Source organism: Helicoverpa zea, chromosome 3 (assembly GCF_022581195.2).
Source record: "Helicoverpa zea isolate HzStark_Cry1AcR chromosome 3, ilHelZeax1.1, whole genome shotgun sequence".
Classification (NCBI taxonomy): Eukaryota; Metazoa; Arthropoda; class Insecta; order Lepidoptera; family Noctuidae; genus Helicoverpa; species Helicoverpa zea.
Window position 1 is genome coordinate 1,351,885 of NC_061454.1, and position 25,153 is coordinate 1,377,037.

At 35.4% G+C, this 25,153-nt stretch overlaps 1 protein-coding gene across 1 annotated transcript in view; it reads left to right on the forward strand.

Annotated features, from left to right (window-relative positions):
- The window catches only part of LOC124646183 (dual specificity tyrosine-phosphorylation-regulated kinase 2-like), a 68,919-nt gene continuing 43,766 nt past the window's right edge, over window positions 1-25,153 (forward strand). Inside the window, exons 1-2 of the mRNA XM_047186267.1 lie at window positions 1-33; window positions 24,682-24,832. Coding sequence (XP_047042223.1) covers window positions 1-33; window positions 24,682-24,832 — 184 coding nt within the window. The remainder of the gene's footprint in view (window positions 34-24,681; window positions 24,833-25,153) is intronic.

The following is a 25,153-nucleotide window of genomic DNA, read 5'->3' on the forward strand; positions in this document are numbered from 1 at the left end:
ATGGGCATTGACAGTATGCCGCAGAGGCCGAATGTGAGTATACCTTTGCCTAAGTACTTTGCACGGGCGTCCCACCAAATGCGGTTTTTATGACTTAACTATTTCGTATTTGGGATCTTTAGGTTTTTTTTTTCTAAATTTAGATCCCTTATAGGCTTTTTTTGTTCTTCAATATTAAGTGTGGTAGCTTTTATGGTTTATATTATGTTTAAAAAGCTTTAATAACTAAATAGAGTTTTGTGTTTTTAATTACCTAAAAATTACTTTTGGTACTTAAGTTAGATGATGTTCTAGACACAAAACTTGTTCATACGTAAAACTAGACTTATTTAAATAATGATATACCTAGGGCTCAGACTTTCACTATAAGGAACATAGCATTACCTGCAACGCGCAAACATGTCTGTCAGTCAATAGTAGGTACCGTAAATATTTTGGATTCAGTATGATTATTTGTATATCTTAAAATATCAGAATACTCAGTAATTGTCATCCTGCTTTAATTAGTAATTTTGCCATTCACACTCTTTATATCAATCCTTTCGAAACTAAAGCATTTCTGCTATAATACATATAGCGCAGACACGGCAAGTCTGGTTACGATGAATTTTATGACAGACAAACGGCTCGTTTTTAGGAACTTAATGATACTGTAGCTGCAATCTAAATAATGTAATTACTATGTAGGTAAATACTCCTAAAGTAAATAAAAAAATACCTTATTCTTTGGATTAAACGTAGAAATAATATTTTGCACAATAGCCCAGCCAGTGCATTCCCTACTCGAGCGGTCGAGTCGTGTTTTTTTGGAATCAAGTCTGGCCGTTCCTAGTACCTATTTGTGAAATGAAAAGTCACGTTAGAATTTAAAATTCTGTGATAACACAAAAATTCAGTATGTATTTTTGAATTTAAGAGATGTGAGCTTTGGTTTAGGGCATTACATACTTAAGCATACTCATATAGGTATCCTACATAAGTATATTCGATGAAAATATTTTCGTTCCCCTTAGTACTCGTTTATAAGATTTCGTATTTTATAAAAATCTTGATTACGAAAGTAGTAAACTGTCAATAAAACATTAAAAATATAATATAATTCAGGATCGACAGAATAAAAATTCTAAGTAAAACAAACAAACGTACATAAACACTCGAATTAATACAATATTATGACGAATACCTTAGGAGTGTCACAAAGTCAGTCAGTGCCCTCGTCTCTCCCCCCCCCCCCTCCAAGGTCTGATAAGGTGGATCAGACGACCTAGTGTAGGTGACGAGGTGACGAGTCTGCAGACTGTGTCGAATTTTGAAAGTCTATTTTAAAGTCAACTCATTAGTTCAATTTGCATCAATTTGTTAGCCGTTCGTAAAAGACGGAGATAAATTGGAGTAGAAAAGGGCTAGAAACGATTATTTTTTGAATATTGTTGATTATAAAATGTAGCTCATATACAAAATGATTGAACAGATATAACTTACATTGAAAAGCGGAACACTAAATGTTCATTATTTTAACGTAAATTATATTTTCATAAAAAAAGAAACTTAAAACTAAAAGTGGGCATCGAATTGGCCCATTGGTCCTTATATTGTCACCCGGCAGTGTAAGCAATAGGCTGGCGGCATTGCGATGTCCAAGACTTTATTTATAATCTGTGGGAGTATTGGTTTAAAAAAAATATAGACGAAGGCTATTAGACTTTTTATCTGGGTACGCGATTCGCGAAGTAGTTCCCACGAGACACGGGCAGTAGGCGGGAGCGAATGACAAAATAAACGACAATCTTAGCGTGATTGAAAAGGATCTACAATCTATACGCTATTTATAACTAAAACCTCCTTCAGCTTTCAGGGTTTGATGGAAACCGCAGGTACCCCGTTAGTTTACTATCAAACAAGAACATCCATCAACTGGTTCCACCCACACAAGCAAATGTCAGACGCAGATAAATTTAGCAGCAAAGGGTTTCATATTCTATCTTGTATTGTAGGTAGATTTTGTATATTCGGAGACCTTAAAAGAATAGCAGTTTATATACGGGTTTTTATTAAAATACTTGTAAAGCCGAAAGCGGGTCGCTAGTACTACTATAACTAATAATATAAAGGCCTTAATTTTTAAGTCTGCTTTACACCTTAAAAGTGCCAAAACTGCCGAAACGATTTGAAAAATTCTATCACTGTTAGCAAGCTACAGTATCTCCGGCTGACGTAGGCTATATTTCATCTGCTTAAGCGAAGAAATTGCCACGGAATATGGGAAAAGCAGCGGGAAATGGCCCGTGAAATAAAAAAATAATTAATAACCGTCTACTTCAAACAAAGACACCAGAAAATCACACTTGAAAAACCCTTCAGACAAATTCTCAGCTATTTATAAACCAGTTCCCAGTTTTGTAGGCAATACCCGCACGGTATAATAGTTCATATCACACAAGTTGTGTGACCAATAGACAACCCAAAGGCTCCAAAACTGCTTAAATGATTTCAAAAACTCTTTCACTGTTGGGAGTATCTTTGAGACATAAACTATATTTTATTTGCTTACGGGAAGAAGTTGCCATGGGAAACAGCGAGTTAAAAAAAACATCTACTTACATAAAAATACTGATACTCCTAAAATTACAAAAATTCTCAGCTATTTATAAACCAGATTCCAGTTTTGTAGGCAATACCCGCACGGTATAATAATTCATATCACACAAGTACCGTTATCAATAGGCGGTAAACCGCTCAAAATTGAAGCTTGTCGGGATTACCGCGGCTGGGAGGAGGGGGAGGGCGGTTAGCAAACATTATTATAGTTCGGCCATTCAGAGAATGCGTTCCTGACACGTCGCGATTGAACTGACGACGTAACTTTGCAATGGCGTTGCAGTTACGATAAAAATATTTTTGCTGGTTGTTTACCGTTTTAACAATTGAGGAGCATTAAAACAACATTATTATATCAATAATCAATGAATGTAGTTACGTCGTCAGTTCAATCGCGACGTGTCAGGAACGCATTCTCTGAATGGCCGAACTATAATGAGTTATTTTTGTGATACAACGTGTTAGGAAAATTGCTTCGATAGTTTTTTTTTATTCTACAAGTTTAGAAACGGGATACGTGAGACTTTCGTGCCTTTTATCTCCATTTTTGTTTGTAATGTTCTTTTTTTTTCAACTGGTTTTGCTATCAAATCATTATGATGTTTTGTTAGTCATCCAAACTGCATAGATCCCAGATATACACACGTAAAGGGGTTCCGAAATGTTTTGTGCAGTCAGTATAAACAACGGTAATTTCTCTTGCAAACTGACAGTTGGCAACTGATTGAAACATTCGGTACCCACCCATCCGAAATCCGGTTTTATAAAATAAAATAAATAAAATGCTTATTTCCAAAAAAATAATAAGTACAGTTTACAATATAACATTGGCCCCAAACTAGGCAAGCCTGTATCTTGGGTACCAATTAAGAGGGTTTACCAAGGATGTACATAGCAAGATGACTTATAACTAAAAGCTACTAAAATTTAAGAAATCTACTAAATATTAATAAAATATGTCAATCAAAAACGAAGTTCAGGAACAAAATTTAGGACTAGTAGGTAATAACAAAAAGAGATCTATTAAGGTAAACTAAAATATGACAAAAATAAACAGTTTAACGTCGATTTCGTCTACCGAAGTCCTTTTTATCGATATTCATCTCTATGAAATTATTATTTAGTTTTTCGTTTTTCAATTTCCATGTTCTTCACTGGCCAGCGTGTGAATGATTGAAAATTCATTGTTTATGATTTGTTGAAGTGTTTCACGGAAATCGGCCTTTGTCAGCCTTATCTGTGTTTCAGTTAGCTGAACTGTGCATTTTAATTAAGTTGATATGATATGATAGTAGATAAATACCTATTTATTTAGTAGTTTGTGAGTTTCATTGGTTTATTAATTTTATTATGTGGTCACTTATTAAGTCGATACTGTATTTTTGATTCTTACTGGAATAGTATTTTATAAGTTTTGTTTTATATTATAGTTATTTATTGTGGATTTTACGTGGTATTCTTTATAGAAATGGTAAAAAAAAAAATTAAACCTTAGAATGCAATAACTACAAAAATAGTACGACATAGGTAACAAATTCAGAACACGTAGGTCTTGGCTACGAGCTACGCGCGGCTATCGTAGACGTACTACGCCGTAGCCCGTAGCCGTTGTGCAATTCTACCTCCGCTACTCTTTGGCCGCGCGCTTACCTTTGGTCTATTTATAGCGGTTTCAAAGACTTTGGTATAACTATGTGCGGTCCGCGAGATGTTAGTTAGTGCGTTCGTATATTATTAGTAGGAAGAGCAGAGTAGTTATAAGGTTTAGGTTTTGATCGTATTTTATTTAGAACTCTCTGTTTTGCGCTTTTTCGACCCGTCGGCGTCTCAACTATTTCCCATACTCGAATAAAATATTACATAGTCTATGTTAGTCGGGAAGAGTGTAGCTTTCTATCAGTGTTTTTTTTTGTAATAGGGTCAAATTTTATAGCTTTTACCGTACAAACAAAAAAAAAATGTTTCCTCTCTATTATCTTAGTATAGATTTATTATATACTAGCTGCCCGCGACTTCGTCTGCGTGGGCAATATAGAATTTCAAATTTCGTTTATTAAATTGTTCATTGCTCAACCCACGTAGGTGATAGCGTGATAATATATAGTCTATGTGTTGAACCGGCCCCCAGGTAATAGTCATGCAAAATTTGATTTAAATCCATGCAGTACTTTTTGAGTTTATCCGGGACAAACATACAGACAAACAGACATACAGACAAAAATTCTAAAAACTACATATTTGGGTTCAGAATCGATTATGGATCACCCCCCAAGTATTCTTTAAAAAAAATATTCAATGTACAGTTTTGAATTTCCTATCATTTTATTATATGTATAGATTTTTAATTTATCTAACTTTAACTAGTATGTAACCCGGGATTTGAACTCAAGACAATACGTGCACCAACCGTTAGCATAGGAATTTGTTTGAGAAGTTTCCATTTATTGAGATTCAATAAAATTTTATATGAAAATGTTTCTGTATTGTGGAAAACGTGTGGGTTGTGTACCATCCCACGCTTGATATGTATCTACTGTTTTATCATCGAGTTTCAATTCAAAGGTCTTTGACTTAATGAGTTGGAAATACTCGAATTAATTGGAAAGAAGTAAGCTTGATATTTTTGAAATGTCACGTGATTCTGAGAGATAATGCTTTAATGGGAGCAATTCTAAATATTGTCTTCAATGAAATACGTATTAACATTGTAAATGTGGAAGTAACTGAGTTTGTGTGTTACGCTTAAATTAATTTAAATGAAATAGGCACATATATTGGTAAATCAAGTTAAGAGGAAATGGAAATCACAGCAGTAACTCTTAATGCAAAATATTTATTGAATTCAGTATTTATTTATTTATTTACTAGCTGTTGCCCGCAACTTCGTCTGCGTAGGCAATATAGAATAGTCAAAATACTACTTATCCCGTAGGTGCATTCTTTCACGTGACAGTATAATTAGGATTAGCACTTAGCAGTCGCATAGATTCATTGATCAAGGTTGTGTTGTGGATGTGACCATTTATCTAAACAAAAGAAGTAAAGTTTGTGACGTTGTGAATATCTCTGGATCTAGTCAGCCAAATTGGAAAATTATTACGTATGGTGCGTAAGTAATTTTCACAGGAAACAGTTATAATCTATGTCTATATGCTTTGAGTCTGACAAAGCTGTCATTGTTACATTTTCTGCAGCTGCTGCGACTAATCAGAAGCCAGAAAGTCTGTCAGTTTCACCATGGATATCGTCTTGTGTAGTGAGACTGGATTGAAGATAGGTAGATAGGTAGTCGCTCCAAGCAAAATATTGGTACTCAAACAGATTCGGTGACTGGAAGGCAACACCAACATAGTTGGGGAATAGCTGGATGGATGATAAAATGAGTCATCATCATCAGCAGGCGCATAGGGTAGGATAGTTTCACTACTGGGGAGAAACACTTGTATGACGGGGATTTTCTGTGCACTTACTCACTATGGTAAGGCTGACCCCACATTAGGCGTGCGCGATCCTCGGGCGTGTGAGTAGCGCGGGCGTCGCGAGCGTGCTGCGTAAACGTCGCGTTTTGATGCCCTGCGGCATGTGTGAAGAATGCAAGCGACGCGCTCGCGGCGAGCACGCGGCGCTCGAGTTGCGTTCTTACCCCTTCGCCCGCTATCCCCGCCGCCCGCTAAACGCCTTAGCAGTTAAACGTCAAGGAGAGCAGCGCGTGCGCGACGCGAGCGCGCTGCAAATGCCGCAGGGCAGCAAAACGCGACGCTCACGCAACGCGCTCGCGACGCACGCGCGGCGCCCGCGCTACTCACACGCCCGAGGATCGCGCTCGCCTAATGTGGTGGCCTAAGCCGGGACTCCACCGAAATGTTTGCATTAGTTCACTAATAGGCAAAATGTACGTATCTGTGAGAGTCCACTTCATGTGTTCGTACTTGAAACCTGCAGTTTTGCCAAGATTTTCAAAATGTACGCTCGCAATTTGTCATTTCTTGGTGGAGCCAGCAAATCAAAAGAAACAGAAGTGTTGTATACTGTGCGTCACTACCGCACACCGGGAAAATTTCGCTCTTGCGGAGGACGTTTATATACCATATTTTGTGTCACACAGGACGACAGTAAGTATCCACCGAAACACTTTCAAAGATCTGATGAACGAACAAATCAGACCTGACTTGGTCACCTGGGGCCAATCAGAGCTCTATGAAGCGATCATATGCTTTGGCTCCTACTGTTATTGTGGTTTCTGAAAATTTATTCACCTCATTCAACGATGAATATAATTCTGATGGTACTAATAAGAACACTTACTTAGCGCAGAAGCTGACGTTGGCAGGTCGACTCTTTTGACTTCTCGAATAGGATACAATTGGTTTTTGTGCAATGCACACCTGCAATGCATGCTGGATTAGGATAGGATACAGGTGGATAGGATTTGTAACAGAAAACAATTCTGTCTTTGTGATTGAATGACATCAAACGTAGTTTTATATAAAAGGTGTTTTTTTAGACTTGGCTCGGGTCTTACTGAGACTGTTCGTAATCGTGACCAGTGTATTTGCGATCAGAAGTTGAAAGTAAGCATGTCTCTGGTATGCGACGCGCAATTTGTGCGTTTTCAGACGCATAAAGCATTTTACGTGTGTATGGTATTAAATCGAGAAAGCTCCCATTTCTTATCTGCACTTTGTATCTGGGCTTGTTCTTAAAGCTACGGAATCCTACATTACCTACCTACCTCACGCTTAGCACACGCTCACGCAGATCCTCCTTTCTTCTAGGATTAAGTTTACATATTTTGCATCAGAAAAAATAATTAAGGTCTACTTAATACTACTCACTCAAAGTAATTTGTTTTCACATTAGTGGAAGATAAGCTAAACTATGTTTATGAAAAAATCCTGATATGAACTCCATCTGTAACTTTAAATGATAATTAATTGTTCCACTAAAGTCATCATTTTTGACATAATGTTCAAAAAATAATTTAGATGGCACCGTTTTAAATTTGGCTGAGAACTATTAATTTTCTTTTCATCAAGGTAATAATTATAATTTTATTTTGATGTGGCACGGCAAACTGACAAACACTATTGAAATGTCTATCGAAAAATTACACTACGTGTTAAAATATGGTGAATTACGGAAAATACACAACTCCATCTGTTGAAATAATAATCCTCTATAAAGAATGTATGGTAATTTATTGTCATTTACCACCTCGCTCCTTTGACAAATTTGATGTATTTTATTTAACACAGATTACCACAGATGGAGCTACTTTAACCTTGGCTAAACAAAATTTTCATATTTTTTTTTCTTCCGAAGTTACTTATGAAGGTGTGATTTTCTGTGTAAAGGTTAATAATAGGCCGATCAACTAATATAAGTACAACATTCAAATGTACAGTTTTGACAAACAGATTGCGTGTCGTAATATTTTACATCTTGAATTCACAAAATTAATCATATCTTTTGATAGAGTCAATCGATTTCGATGAAACAAAAACTAAATAATACCCCAAGTTACGTAGAATTTTTGTATATAAGCATTGTCTGCATTGAATTCGTAGATTTTACGTGAATCCCGAACAAACAAACAGATAAACAGACAAACAGACAAACAGACAAACAGACAAACAGACAAAAATGACAAAAATGATGGAAATGGGTTCTGTTAGTTATCCTTTAACATGCTGGCTATTTTTTTTGTCAATTTCTTCAATGTACAAAAATTACTTTTCTACAGATTTATTATATGTATAGATTTAATAAGTACAGTGACAGACTACAGGTTAAGACAATCAAGAAAAACAATAGTTAGCATACAGTACATAAATCTGAAGTCCAATTATTCCTGTACATAACATTCAAGTATTAATATGCTTCGTTAGAGACAGTAAAGTTGAAGTACTTAATATTAAGAAGCTAATACATGACTAAAACAATTAATTACAATTTATTTAAGCAATTTCTAAATTCGTTGAAACTGTTCAAGAACAAGTCTACCTTAGGGCATATTGTATTATATTGATTGCACATTCTGGATAACGGGTTATTCTGTGAAACATTATTGTTACTAGAGGGAATACTGAATAATTGTGGAATGCGTACAGATCGAGTGGGTATCTTAAATCTTAACTGGTCAAGTAAGTTAATATCAAAAGAACCATTGGCAATTTTATGCAATACACTTAAATCACTAATCCATCTCCTTCTCTCAAGACTCTTCATGTGAAAGTGTGTGAGGCGCTGTTTGTAATTGGGGAGTTTACGTCTTAGACCACATTTTGCGCTTAAGTTTCTGACAAATCTTCTCTGTATAGATTCTATGCGATCTATGTGGTTATTGTATATCGGAGACCACACAGAGGAGCAGTACTCCAATATAGATCTAACTAGGGAATAGTATAATATTAAGTGTGTTTGCGGATTTTTAAATGGCTTGGAATTTCGTAACACAAAAGATAGTAAACGATTGGCCTTATTGCAAATGTGGTCGTAATGGGGTCTAAATGACAACACCGAATCAAACATAACACCCAGGTCGCGTACCACTTTTACCCTATCCACTACTACTCCTTTAATTGTGTACTTATAATTAATAATATTTTTACTGTTTTTTGAAAAGGTTATTATCTGACATTTATATAATGTCATGTATAGAAACACTGTTTATGTACACAACGTTGCAACCCTGTTGGTGGGGTTTTAAAACATATTTTCTACACTAATATTAAAAAGGTAAAACCTTCTTCCCGTCTCTATTACCCTAAAGGCCTACATATTGAACCGATTCGATAAATATTTTTTCTCAGTGTTGTAAATCTAAACTTTTCCCGAGTAACATACGCTATATTTTATCCCGACACAGGCGGGTACGGGTGAAGCCACGGTTTAACAGCTAGTGTTTTATGAAATACTTATTTATCGGGTACACATGCAATACTGGAGCAACCAGAATACCCAACTAACGCAGCTTCCAAATGCCATACATCTTCCAAAACGTGCCAAAACCTTACATCGTCGTAAAACGGCAACAACACACAATGATTATAACGTATACCAGACAGTGTACACGGCGGCTTATAAGGCTTACGAAGCCTTATTAAACGCCCACGCGAGCCTTATCGCCCGTCACCGTATGGAAACCGGAGATAACTTGTACCGAATTGTGTTTTAACGTAGTGTTATGGATGACGGATTTTTGTGATGTCATCATCATCCTCCGAGCCTATTCCCAACTATGTTGGGGTCGGCTTCCAGTCTAACCGGATTCAGCTGAGTACCAGTGCTTTACAAGAAGCGACTGCCTCGAGACCTACAGTTTAACGTGCCATCCGAAACACAGTGATTGGTGTCTAAGATATACTTAGAAAATACATAGAATAGAATAGAATAGAATAGAATATTCTTTATTGTACACTAATAACAAACAAACAGAAGGACATAACAAACAAGTAGTAGACGAGTACAATAGGCGGTCTTATCACTAAATGTGATCTCTTCCAGACAACCTTTGGATGGAGTCGATCTGTAAAGAAATACATTACGGGTAGTATACTTAGCGTACAAAAAATATTATTTTATTATTTATATCAAAGAAATCAAATAAACAATACATACACATATATAAAGAAAGTAATACAAAACAAAAATAGAAATACATAAGAAGGAGAAGCAGCATTACAGAGCTAGGTAATGATTCTTCACCATACTCTTGAAGACAGCAAGAGACTGTGCGCGCCTGATAGTCACCGGCAGTGCATTCCACAGACGAGTTGCCTGAACAACAAACGATTTGTCATAAAAAGACGTGGAATGCACCGGCATCTTCAGTTTTAAGTTCTCTGATGACCTTAGAGACCGTGAGTGGGTGTCACATACGAACTCAAAGCGTTCTTTAAGATAAGAAGGTGTTGTAGGGTGGAAGAGAATACAATAGAGCAAAGAAAGTATATGAGCATTCCGACGAAGTCGTATAGGAAGCCACTTGAGTTTAGTGCGAAATTCTGAAACATGATCATACTTGCGCAAACCAAATATGAATCTTATACAAACATTTTGAAGTCGCTCAAGTTTATCTAGTTGGTCCACTCTGAGGTCAAGATAGCTGGCATCGGCATAGTCAAGGATAGGAAGTAAGAGAGATTGTGCAAGCGCAATTTTCGTGGCAGTGGGTAGAAAGTTCCGCAGCCGTCTCAATGATCCTGCAGAAGCAAATAACCGAAAAAAACATACAAACTCAGAAAAGTTGCATTGGTACTTGCCTGACCTGGAATCGAACCCGCGCCCTCATTCTCGAGAGGTTGGTTCTTTGCCCACTAGGCCACTACGACTTTTGTGCTGTATGTTTACATTTTGACTGTACTGTCCCACTGCTGGCCAAAGCCTCCTCCATAGTGATCCATCTATCTTATAGCGGCCAATTCGCGAGGAAGCTATCCAAGTCATCTCTCCAGCGTTTCCTTGCTGTTCCTCTCGGTCTACTCCTATGATTAGGGATCAATTTTGTATGTATACAATGTCACTTCTTAATCGGATGCGGGGAGTTATTGCGGAAATGTGAGTAATGTTACTCTGGTTGAACTAGTCCATACTAATATAATAGAGAAGAATCATTTTTTGTTTGTTTGTTCCGTAAAGGCTCCGAAAATACTAAATCAATTTGAAAAATTCTTTCACTGTTGAAAAGCTTCACTCTTCCCGAGTAATGATAAAAGATGTATTTTCGATGATGAGTGAAACCACGGGAAAAAGGCTAGTTTCGTATAATTATATTTTTAACGTTAAGACCAATTTTCAGCTTCCTGAGAATTAATGTCAGTTATTTTAATGGAATAAATTGTCAAAGATATATGATATTTGCCTTTTATAAGCGATTTGTGAGCCCACTGATGTTGAATTTCCAGTTAAAATTATTAACATAACTCGTTTCTGCGTAATGCTATCAAAAGAGCATATAATATGGCTTTATATGACTTTGATATGTTTTTCTGCGAACTGAGAAATTCCAATTTGTTGAATTAACATTGAATTTAACAATTGACAATGTATCTGCGCAGTATTTTCCCCGAACTATATTTGGGTCGGCTTCCAGTCTAACCAGATGAGGCTGAGAACCAGAGGACTAAAAAATTATTGTATTTTACCACGGCTTTTAAAAATACTGCCAAAAAATACGGTTTTCTTTGGTCCTTTTACCAGTGGTCCATTTAGGTAGCAATTTGATCCTTCCGCAAAAATAGTGTTAAGAAAAATTTGGGCTTAGTCACCGTCTAAAAATTATTCATAACACAAACCCTGTTATGTAAACAGTTTCTTTGTTACTCGATACTTTTAACATCAGAGAGGCTTTTTATATAAAATCTCAAGTTTGTGATTAAACGTTTGCCTTCAAAATAGTTTGGATTAACGAGTAGGTACCTATTTAGTCTTTGATGTAATTTTATTTTAGTATCCACAAAATGGAATTAAATAGTACCTACAACAGATACATTCTTATTTAAAGGTTAGTTATTAGTTTGATTGTCATTCGAATTAGAATCGAAATCATTTCGCGAAAAATAGTACATACTTACTTAACCCTTAACAACCCACAAGTGTCTCGCGGACACATTTTTGCGTTTATGTTTTCATAAAAACGAAAGTATTTATTTTTACGAATCGGCCGTTTATCTAATTTATCTCCAATATGTTACGAATCTAAATGTGTAATGAAAATATTTGTACCATGAATAGTTTATTATTTTTGGTTAATAAACGAAAATAGTACTTCATCAACCCACAAGTGTCCAACAGACACAGTAAAATTTTGTTTTATTCGAGTGTGAAGGTAGATTGTGTTTTATTTACATTTACTTATAATAATCTTATGGTGTCGAGTGCCATGCAAAATGTGGCAGGGTAAAATCGGAAGGCTACTCAATCATCTGAACCTGCTGCGAAAAGAAAGAAGCGTGTTATATTTGCCCTTCGAAATTATCAAGGGGCTTCTAAACATTGTTGTGATAAATGCAATCACAATGTCTGCTCTGAAAATTCAGAAAAAAAAATTGAAATATCTGTAAATGAATAAGTGTAACAAAACACTACTGAAATACATTATACTGTCTTTTTAATTCAAAATAACTTTCTTTTGCTTCGTCATACCTTACCTACATTTATAAAGTGTCTGTTGGACACTACAGGTCAGTTACGTCACAAAAGCATTCTGGATAGTTAAGAGTTAAAAGAAAAAGAGCCAGCAGATGTCCAAGTATAAATTATGTAACATTAAGAGCTTAAAGAATTACCTTGTCAAAAGTTCCCTCAGACTGAAATTAATTTTCTTTCAGTTTCATTTCTTTTTTGAGGTATAAGCGCGAGTAAGTTTTTGTTATGTAATGTAATTATGATAAGCTTCAGAATGATAGTGAAAATATGAAAGTAAAAATAATAGTTGCAATTTGGATCTGTGACCAAAAGGCAGACAGTAGATGTAAGTATTGTTGAACAAACACCAATAAAATGAGATTTCTGTAGCCAAAAATTTTACCGGAATTTTTGTAATAGATTTAGAGAACTTTATGGAGCCTTAAAAAATCAATACATTTACCTAAAACCGCGTAACTTGGCTAAACATTGTAAATATTCCGTCAGATTGAATACAGTCGATGGATTGGATGGCTGACCCACGCAACAAGTGACTCCGAGTGATTGATCAGGGCAACTTTGCTCTCGTAAAAACGAACGGGTTCCCAAAGATTTTCTATATTTAGAATTCTCGAATTTTCCTCAAGTAAACGTTACGTAATATCGCGTTTGAGGATGCTTAGAAGGATTTTGGTAGCTGTTTAAGTTATTGGGTAATCTTTTTGAGGTCTCCTCAAGAGCGTTTTCAAATTATATCAATCAGTTGGGCGTAAAGGATAAGTGTTTCACTTTGTACTTGAAAAAGATTTGATCTCTAAATAATAATAACTTCAGGATTTGTTAAGGTTTAGGTTAAGGTATTTAACTCTCTCTAACATATGTATTTTATTGCACCTAGCTTATTTAACTAGTCCAAATAGCACCTTAATTTGAATTTAATTGTTGATTTGCTAGAAATACATTATTTTTTATTAAGGTTATGTCTTAAAGCCTAGATGTGTATGTATCCTGCCTGCAAGCGGGGTAAGCCGTGTAAATGTTTTTTTTTTTTTTATATACTTATATTATACTAATTACTATATTATTTATTTCTCTATTCCTTGAACGACTCTACACAATGTTTCCTACTACAATGTCATCATCATCATCACCATCTCAGCAATAGGACGTCCACTGCTGAACATAGGCCTCATATACTACAATGTCGCCTTTCTTCAATTCCTAACACATACCCCTTACTGTTCTTCAACTTAAACATTTCTATATATAAACAAAAGCATATCTCACAATAAAATAATCCTCCCTCCGTGACGTAGGCGCTGACGTCACGGGCTCCCGGCCTCATATTGACCTGCTAAAGCGAGCCGTGAATGCGTCTGTGCTCCCGAAGGGCCCGGCCCTGTGTTCGAGCGGGAGATGGGTGACCTTTTATTTGTGTTTTAAGGATTTTTGTAGTTTTAGTTTGAAGTTGTAGTATTGAAGTTTTTTGTTTTATTATTTTGCAGTTTTCATCGAGTTCAGACAATTTGAAGTGTTACTCCATATCAAAGTCTTTGGTGTAAAAATACGATACGAAAAATACGAAACTTACGATCTATTTTAGATCGTAAGTTTCTGAAAGTAAAAAAAAAGCAGAGAACAATGAAATTATATGTGTAGGTAGGTGTAGTATACTATTGGCCATATTAAGTATGAATTTGATACAACCTACTTTTGGTTCTAGACAAAGAGCAGTTATTTGAAGATTTCTAACCTAATAACGATTAAATAAGTTTGCAATTTCTGAGAAAAAAAACGTTTAAGTATAAAGATTTTAATACATAAAAATACAAAGAGTATACCATAACGCGTTCCAATAGAAAACAATTAAGAGCACAAGACCACACAATCCCTATGTAAGTATTGACAAACCTCGTTCTAAAAATAAATCTTCCCATTGTTTTATACTCAAGCCTCTGAGGAAAAGCTTTCGAGCAAATTCTGTTACAAATCTGCCAAATCGATATTATTTCAGGAGGCGTCAAGTGGCGCGGTTGGCACTTCGCTGGCATGCCAGTATTCCAGATTTGCCAGTACTTAATAGTGTTGGCAAACGTCGATTTTTGAATGTCTCGAATATCGAGATTGTCATTTATTTGTATTTTTATGTAAAGAATCTATGTACGAAATTTCAAAACCGTATCATGAAAAGTCACAAAGTTATAAGCTTGTTAAGTTACGGGACTGTCCGTAAAAATACATAATCACCACAAAACGCACACATGCCGCGCAACGCGATAGCACTGTGCGCTCGCGCCCGCTATGAACTCGCCGTGACCTTTGTTGTGCGAGAATAAATACCTATTTGTGGTGTCCAACATTCAAAGTTTTTTAGATAATTTTGGGAAAAAGTATAACATGGTAAAAACTATTGGAATCGATTCAGTTACTGATTCTGAACAAACTATATTCAGGTTTCGCACAAACAAAAAATAACGTTGTATATGCAGTCAAAACTCCTCGTTGAAGGCTGCAAAAGCTACCTCCAATACTTTTTCGGATGTAAAATTGAAAGATACTGCAATTGCCTCTTTTACTGTCCTAGTTATTGCAGTTTTTCTTAGAATTGTATTAAGATGTAAAGTAATTATGATTATATTTCTGACTTTTACCATCAAGAGTTAAGTTTCACGGGAGAAAAAATAAGGCGTGATTCCACGGCGTTGTATACTGTAGATATTCATACACAAGTACATAAATCTGTGGAAACTATTTCCCAGTAACAACTACTTATTTCATACGAGTATTACTAACATATTTCCTCAGGCACATAGGAGGTAATTCCGGATTCACTTATGTAATTCTGTGCTGATGTTCACATGTAAACATAGAATGTGATAGTTGGGTTGTTATTTTACTCTCATATTTTTTGTGCTATTGAGAAAAATTGTGTTGTTAAAGTAAACATATTTTTACCCGACTGCGCCACTAAAAGGCACTGTACTGCAGAAACGGTTAAAGCTAAAGAAATATGCAATAAGCATTCTTGTAGATTTCACGACAGTCAAAGTTTTGCTTGAAGTCGATGATCTCCAAGCAATATTTTGCAAGATAATTGTGTAAAACTTATTATTTAGATTTTTTAGCCTTTATAATATTTTCAACCGAAGCACAAAAAATGTGAATTTTTCACATTTTCATTACAATTACCCCATTATAACTGTGAACTCAAAAATTCTGCTTACTTTGTTAGTTTGAATTTTACCGCAGAGAAAACCAAAAAGGATTGGACTGATATTTAAAATTAGCAATTAATATTTAAATAATTGGCAGCTTGTTCTGACCGCTAAAGGGTTCAGCACAATCCTAATTAAAAATCCAATTTGCGAAAATGTTTTCGCCTCATCATTATAATTTTTACCGCGTCAAAGAAGTAGGTAAAGGATTAGGAGTTAATTTAAAAACTGTGAACGAAGTACCTAACTGCCATCGGGAGATCTTCAAAAGTTTGTTACAATATGTATCTACTTAGGTTTTATCCTGAATTGGAGATACTTTAAGAGAAGATTAATACTTATTCTTCTACTCTTACATCTGCAGTTGCACTGCTGTTTCCCGCATTTGGGTAAAAAATATCCAGTATATTATATACGTTTGTGTGTCACATGTAGACAGAGAGAGAGAGAGAGTTAGGTTCTTTCAACTTTATAATGTAAATAAGGATTTCCAGCAAAAGCTAACGTTAACTATAATAACATTTTAGAAAAAATAAACCATTAACACGTAAACACAATTTAATTAAAAGCAAGCCACCCTCGTTTAGCGCATGCTCCCACACACTGTCTATTTATTTATCTAGACTGCAATTAAAATGGGGATATAAAAGTCTAGACCGGTCTAGACCCACTTAAAGGAATACTGTAAGTAATATGGCGGACTATTGCAATCTGTACTGTTTACATGTACAATGTGAAATTAAAATTGTTAATGTTATGTCCTTGTGAAGTTTAGTTTGTGATAGTAAAAATGTATGGACTAAACTAAGAGGCTGCTTATGTTTTAGAAGTTATGATTTATTAAGATTTTTAATGTGTAGGTAAGAAATAAAAAACTTTTTACAAAAAAATAAAACCGACTCCCAAAAACCCTGAAAAGTAAAAAAAAACTATTCTTAGGTGCATCGGCCTAGAAGTCGGTGGCGTATAAACTCAAATACATCCAATAGACACTCACTCAGACACATAGTCGGTTTTATTTTTTTGTAAAAAGTTTTTTATTTTAAGCTTTTCAGTGACAAGCATAGTTGTCACTAACCGCATAAGTGGAAGGTTCTCATCAATACGAATAATATAAGCCCAAACACGAGGTAATTTACATATTCAGTTGCCGAGTTCCCTCGACCTTCTCTGGTCTCCATCATCAGGTCAGCTTCAAACCTTCACCATTGCAAAGTGTTATCAGACATACGCCTTAGTGTCAAGTTTTTACCCTACGTATGCCTACAATTTTCGAAAGTTGCCCTCGATTTCTCAGGGTTTCCATCATCAATCAGATCCTGACCTGATGATTATGGGACCACCTGGGAGGTAAACCCTATCAAACAAAAAAAAAATTTTGCAAATCGGTCCAGGCGTCTTCGAGTAATCGGTGAACATACATAAAAAATAAAAAAAAAGTTCCCGACGAATTGAGAACCTCCTCCTTTTTGGGAAGTCGGTTAAAAATGAAATGAAATCGTTTATTTTGCAAGTTGGACATTTACACATTTACACGTCATTTTAAGAACATTTTGATGTTGCTCATTCCATCTCTTTATGTGAAGAGGCCTATGATCTGCAGTGCAACATTAAGGCTGATGATGATGATGATGATGATGATGATGATGATGATGAATGCTCAATCATCACTGTTTGCCAATTTTGTATTAAAATGTTTTGTCTGTATTTTGTTTGACATTGATAAAATATCTAATGGACATATTGGACATGTCCTTATACCTAGAGAAGGGATACTGGTAATTTAATGAATACGGGCGAAACCACGAGACATAACAAAGTAAAGCTTATACTTAACATACTATTGACGATAAACGAAGCTTTACGAGGGTTGCCGAAGGTACCCGATTCGCATTTTATTTCCGCATTCCACAACCAATTAGAAAGGTTTGATGGTGCTATCAACACTGCGGTAAGCGGTAAACTTGCCATATAAACTATAAAAAACATACGGCATCATAGAACCTGATTGCACTGTTAGTTTGATATTGTTAAAGCATAAAAGACAACGTATTATAATTACTACTATGGCCGGACATATAAAGCAAGCAGATTGAAGCAACGTGAAGCAAATGTAACTGTTAGGTACAGAATGGACCAGTGCCGGCTACAAGGTTTCTTTCTGTAGACGGCCCTATACGGGAAAAAATGATACTTCATATCCAACATTCTATTCCGAGATGGGACCTCATTGACTGTTAGTAGTTTCCTATAAGTAGATCCATTTACTCTTGCACCTTGCTTCAATAACAATAACGTGTAGACTTTGGTAATTTTGGCAGATTAAAAACAAATATATGGGTCTAAAACCTCCAGCCTTGAGCCTACACCTACATAAATGATAAAAAGCAGAACCTCTTCAGATTATCATTATTCAGTTTATTCAGCATCTCCATAGGTTCTCAAGGATTTTGAAGGTTTTATATCGCCAGAGTTATTGCCCTTTTAGAGTTGATATGAGCACTTATATGTAATGGGCACCCTTTTTTGTCCTTGGGCGCGAAAGCTTCTGAAGGATTATATTGGGATAGTACATAAACTTATCATATTGACAACGGGACGCATGCCTATAGGAATTATGTCAAAAATGGAGGACGTGGTCCGAAGTTCAGTCAATTGTCAAAAACATTATATTTTCGCTTATTTAGTAATAAATTAATTAGCTAGAAGGTGAAAAAAAAAACAAGCTCTGAGGAAATAAAGTGAAAATGTGTTTTCACCTGGTCTGTATATACCTACTCATTGAATATTAAATTTCTTAAGCGCTTATAATTGTTGTCGCCAGTCTACACACTCAATTATTTTTAAGAAGTATTAAGTGCAGTTATGGCTCTTAAATATACAAAAGGAAAACAAAGAAAAAACAAAAAAAAGGCATTTCGTGACGCAAACTTCCAAACAATCTGCTTTAATGAAAACTGCACTGAATTTGGGAAAGCAAGTCGAAAAGTTCGCCCAAGTCGGACGGTCTGACGTCAGACTGTCTTCAACGTCAGACTAAGCATAGCGTGTTGTACTGACAGTTGAATGATGCATAGCGTGAAGCTGACTGTTCGATATACTACGATATTAAATGTTATGTAAGTTCTTGAAGAATTGTAAAAAGGAAAAAAAAATGGCTGGATGTGAGGAGTTTGACATACCTATAATGCTGCTTGTCGTGGACTGACTTGCAAAGTTTGGTTGATATTAACAATGATAGCTTATATGTTAATAAAGTAAATAAAAATACGTTTAAAAAACAAAGCAATATTTTGGAAAAAAGTACAGTCACAGACATTAACCGCTGGGCACTTCTCATTATTCGTATTTTTCGTTGCCGAAATGTTTCAAGAGTCAGCATTAAAAACATTGATACCTAACAAAGATATAGTAAAAATTTTCCTATTAGAAGCGAAAATAATGTTAACGGTATATTTTAACATTTGTTTTGACTTTCCCTTACCCTCAAAAAGTCAAAGCCAAGAGGGGAAAAAAGGGCAATGAGTGCGTGGGTTTGTTATAAATGCAGGCTGCATTATGTTTTTATATAATACTGACATTTAAAGAACCAGCTAAATCTACGAACTTGGAAGCGAGAGAACCCCATATTTTCTCTGTGTTTTTCAAAAATATTTAAGTAATATATCATAAAAAAATGTGTTTTACACGTCTTCTTACACCTTGTATGATTGTCAAGCATAACAAAATTTGCTGTACCAAGTCTTAACTCTAAACTCCCATAACAATTGAGTATTATTAATCGCTTACCTCGTTTGTGGTACTAGCAATCAATTGCAGTTGGAGCAATATGGTTTTTGCTCGCGTGTACAAGTTTCAACTGAAGTACTGCAGTAATTTTTGATTTATTGCTTTGGGTTTAGTTAGGAATGAGTTTTGGGTCTGTGTGTGTGTTGCTATGAAAAGATTTTTGGGAAAGATAGTATTATTCGAAACAGATAAAAGAAGCACAGCGTCTATTGATGAACCAAGTCAGCGTATCTTAGAACACTTGTAAAAAGCTCTTCTTTTAAGTTAATTTCAGAATGATGTCTATTTGATCAATATTTATCTCACAACGATTAATTAGAAGCTCTTTATAGACTCACAAGGTTCCAGATGCTATGATTACCAATACCCGACAGGCATTTCTAATACTTTCGTTTTATAATATTAGTGAAGGTTTTAACTGATCTCGTGAATTAAAATTTCTACCCACCTCCACAAAGTTCAAACATCTATCGATCAGCGAGAGAGAGCAATTAATATACTTGTCATCTCTAAAGAGAGTACACCCTTTTCGTACATGAGTGTAATATATTATAGAGATGTATCACGTATCTAGCTGGAGCCGGTTTATTGGTAGGGGAAGGTGGAAATCGATTGGGATGGGTCATTACCTCATTACTGACCGACGGGATGGTACCTTTAGTTTGTAGTATAGTTTAGGATCGCAATTTTGGGTGTTTGGTGGTTTGTGTAGTAGTGTAGTACACCGTTGCAATATATCTATGTTTGTATGTAGATACATTATTTATGGTAGTACTAGCTTTCACCAGTAGTTCCACTCATGTCCCTTAGTAATTACTTCGCGTATCCCGATAAAAAGCATCCTTCCGCGATAAATGGGCTACTTAACGCGGCATAAATTTTCAAATCTGACCAGTAGTTCTTGTGATTAGCGCTTAGTGATTAGTATCTTATCAGTGCCAGTTACCAATCCATTCTCATCTTCCATCCATTTTGTATACCTATGAAACCATCACGTACCTCAACTAAGACAGTGTGTCAAACAGCTCATCAAACCTACGTGCAGACTCGTCCTTCTAATCCGTTAGATTGTCTGACCCAATTACACAACAAATACGAACAAACAGAACAGTCTATTTGTATTTAATACTACGATACGCCATCTTTAATTGAAACCGATATATAAGCTTTCCAACTGAATCCTAAACTAATATTACAAATGTGGTTTGTTTTTCACAGAGATAGATGGAGTTGGATTGTTGATGATTTTGTTTAATGGAATAAGAGGGTCCTTAAAAATTACAAACATTAGAATTAATCCGAACCTCATCCTTTTTTGTAAAGTCAGTTTTTAAATATTGTTATAGGTAGGCTTTCGTATCTTGATATGTGAATATTGGAAAGGAAGGGGAAAAGACTCAAAAAAGCTTTAGTTTGCAGAAGATTGTATATAGCCAACTAATGCTACTTAAAAAATTTAGGTAGCTGGGCCTTCGTTGGACCAAATTCGCTGATTATAGTTCCCACTCAAATTTTCTCAGAAAATGAATCCAGTATTTTTAATGCTTATCCCCCTTACTTATAAAAATCTCTAATCACCCTCTAAGCAACATTTTAACTAATCACTACTTAAAGCCTTAAGTGGTGATTAAATGTTAGTTAAGACATGCTTAAGCAACGTTTATAAGTAAGAATTTTCTTAAAGAGCCCTTAAGTATTACTTATTATTTAATTCAAGTTTATAAGTAAGGCTGTCTATTTATTGGTGTAGCAGTCAACAGACAGTTTCATGGATGTACCTACCAAAACAAACAAACTTGCAAACTTAATAACAACAAGGTTCGCACGCAATGCTGTGCAAGCAAAGCGGTAGCGTAACGGCGCTCGTGCTGTTACTAAATATCACTGTATTTTTTGTAAATTTTAATATTGTACAGTCAGCGGTAAAAATCTTTGAACCAATTCAGTGTAGATTTTTAAATGATTAAAAATTTTATCTGCCAATTAGTTATTTTCATGATTATTGTTAGAGCTTTGTGGTATCACTTATAAAAAGCAGTAGAACATGGTTTGGAAATTTGTATCAAAAATTTTCTTGACGTGCATTATTATGGAATTGTAAAAGATGAAAACATATGTCTATATTTTTAATGCTTATATACCTTTCTATTGGTGTAACAGTCAACAGTTCCATGGATGTACCTACCAAAACAAACAAACTTGCAAACTTAATAACAACAGCGTTCGCACGCAATGCTGTGCAAGCGGAGCGGTAGCGTAATGCCGCTGTTACTAAATATCACTGTATTTTTTGTACCTTTTAATATTGTACAGTCAGCGCTGAATATCGTTGAATTCAGCGATTTTTTTTAAACGGATTTAAAATTCTACAAGCCAATGTTTTCTTGGTTTCATGTGGGTTGTAACTTATCGCCTAAGGGGCGTATAATATGGAACACGTAAAACATGGTTTTGTTAAATCCACTTGAACGGCGGACATTAACATGGAATTGTAACAACGATTGTTGCTTTTGATAGTTGTGACAACTCTGAAGAGATTAATTAATATCGCGAGATGCAAATACTACACATGTACCGCAAATCATTTAACAAAAATATTCACCGGAATTTCTATTTCCACCTGCATCGCCACGTTTAGTTTGTTATTTTAAACTTTCATAGAATTTTGTCGCTGACTGTACCACTTAACATCGCATGCAAATTGTTAATTTGTTGTTACGGTGACATGCTAAAGAACGTTTGCGAACGGAGATTTTTGACGTAAAAATATTGTTCTATTAATCAAATTCTATGCTTTTATTGCTATGATGACGTTGTAATTGTTTGATTGCACTTAATTGCAATTATAATATAAGGCGCATGGGTTCTGTTATAAGAAACGATTTTGTTTCCAATACAGATTGTTTGCAATAAGAAACCAGTAAAACTGACAATCTTCGTGTCCCCAATAACAGTAGGTACTGTAAACATCAGATAGGCTTCGAAACCGGGATTTGTTAATTTTCCATGGTTCACTTACGGCCAGTTTCTTCATCAAAAGTTAAAGTTAAAGTAATGTCTAAAGTAAAAGTAACGGTCAAATTCGTTTTTTCAAGGCTAAAGTGACAGCAAAACGAATAGAAAAATTGAATTTAACCGTTACTTTTACTTTAGACATTACTTTAGCCATAACTTTAACTTTTGATGAAGAAACTGGCCGTTAATATTGTTAACCTTATATTCTGGCATGCGACAACAACACAACACGCGATGTCTTTGCTCCTAAATTATTGCTGTACTACTCTAATTTATTCGTCATTGTAAAATAATTATGCCTTGAATTTAATTAGAAATGTACATCGTTTTATTACTTAAGTGGAGAATTTATGTTCCACTGGGTAGTAAGTTTCCTAGGCTTCAGTCGCAATCTGAGACTAAAACAGACCTATACAATTTATTATCAAAACTATTTAATTAGAAAACAACATGCTATCGTTGCAACGCTCGCTGCTGCTTTCGTCTTTAGTTTTCTTCCTTCGTGTTCTTCTCATTATCGAGTGCCTATCAAAAATTTATGTAGCCTGCAGTATACGAACGGCCGATAGGACGTCATTTGGTACACAACTGTCGTGGTCTTTCACCGTCTCACTGCTAACCACATCAAGGCAATTATTTTTTCTTTAACATTTTAAAAATAAACAAACCGTCAACACAACTTTCTTTGTACACTAAAATTACAAAGCAGAATAATTATAAACGTTTCCACTGAAGTTGTGAAACCATTGAAGTTTAAATTAAGTGTATTTATAATTAAGTCTAAAAGTAATTAGCCCGTAGCAAAAGAAAATACTTGTGCACGAAATACGAGGCCGTTTAATTACGAACGTACACAGATATTTAAGAAGCGCCTTGGCCAATTTTAATAAATGTTAATTAAGCTTACATATATTGATGAGAGAAGTTTCGTTCTTTGTGTACAGGAAGATTAAAGAAACTGCTATACACATTTCTGCTTTCTATTATGAGGACATTACTGCATCGACAAAATTGTACACAGAATATTACATCTGTGGTTCTTCAAACCAAACAGACAGACAATATGTTGCTGGGGACTTTGTTGCGTCACTTCTACTTCCCAGCAAAAATACATTTAGGAAGTGTTTTGTATATACTTGAAGTTCAAAAAGTGCTGATTTTCAGCCCAATTTGATTAAATGAAGATAAGTAGGAAATATAGAGGTTTCTTGTTAAAAACTAGTCGACATACTTGTGACTCTTCTGGTGTATTACTAGCCATCAGATGATCCGTCTGCAGGCGGATTTTATAGGCTAGATAGCGACTTGGCAACGCAAAATGGTAGTTCAGTTATAAATCCCAAACAATGAGTTCATGTAAATCTTCAAGCAAAATGTATAAAAAATACTGCTATGACGTAGGTACCTTTTTCCCAAATTTCAGCCCTGCCATTAAAAAATCTTTATACTAATGCGACCGTCGCCTGACATTCAGCTAAATATAGCAAAAAGATGAATGAAATTCGGTATTTTTAGGCTTTGTTCGTTGGTTTGGAAGTAAGCCTGGTTTATTTATAACTTTGACGCATTTTTTTGTGTCTTTTCGCAATTGTAGGTAATGTAGGTAACTTGTTGCTATAAGACTTCTTGTATTTTTTATTACTGCTTACTCTAGATATGTTTCTATCCCCGAATATTTATTTGATACTGTTCCCAAATTAAACGTTAATGGTACGCTTCGCCTATCTCAACTAATTTGTAAAATCTTTAGAAGAACACTGAAATAAATCTCCTCTTTTAAATATAGAAAATCCTGAAACAACTCACCAACAGCTAGAAGAATTAGTCACTAATCAGACAAATTCAGACTAAATCTTAGTTCATTCAACAGCCCTCGTCGTCTACGGAACTTTCTCGAACAATCCAGCAACTTCTCACCCTAGCTTTCTCCTTCCAGCTGCAGATCGAAGCGGGGGCAGGCGAGGGTCCAGGGCCCCCAGTGAACAATAACTCGGAAGGCGCAGTCGCCAGTCCTCCTCGAGATGATAATCATAATGCTCAACAGCCTCCCGCCGTCACTCCTCGGGCTAGGCAGCTCAACCCTGCAGGTAAGAAGATTTTATTGTCATTGACTCAACTGACTTGTGTTATTTTTATTAATTCGATGAAGTAACTACTTATGTAGTTTTTCCTATATCGAAGAAAAGGAAAGACGGGGCCTACGGGTTTATGTTTTTGGGTGTTTTCTTAATAGTTTTCTTTAAGTTTATTTGAACATTTATAGCAGTAAGATTGCTAGATGACGTTTGTCTATCTGCCGATTTCAAGTCTTTTATGTAGATAAGTTTCGGATGGCACGTTAAACTGTAGGTCCCGGCTGTCATTGAACATCCTTGGCAGTCGTTACGGGTAGTCAGAAGCCAGTAAGT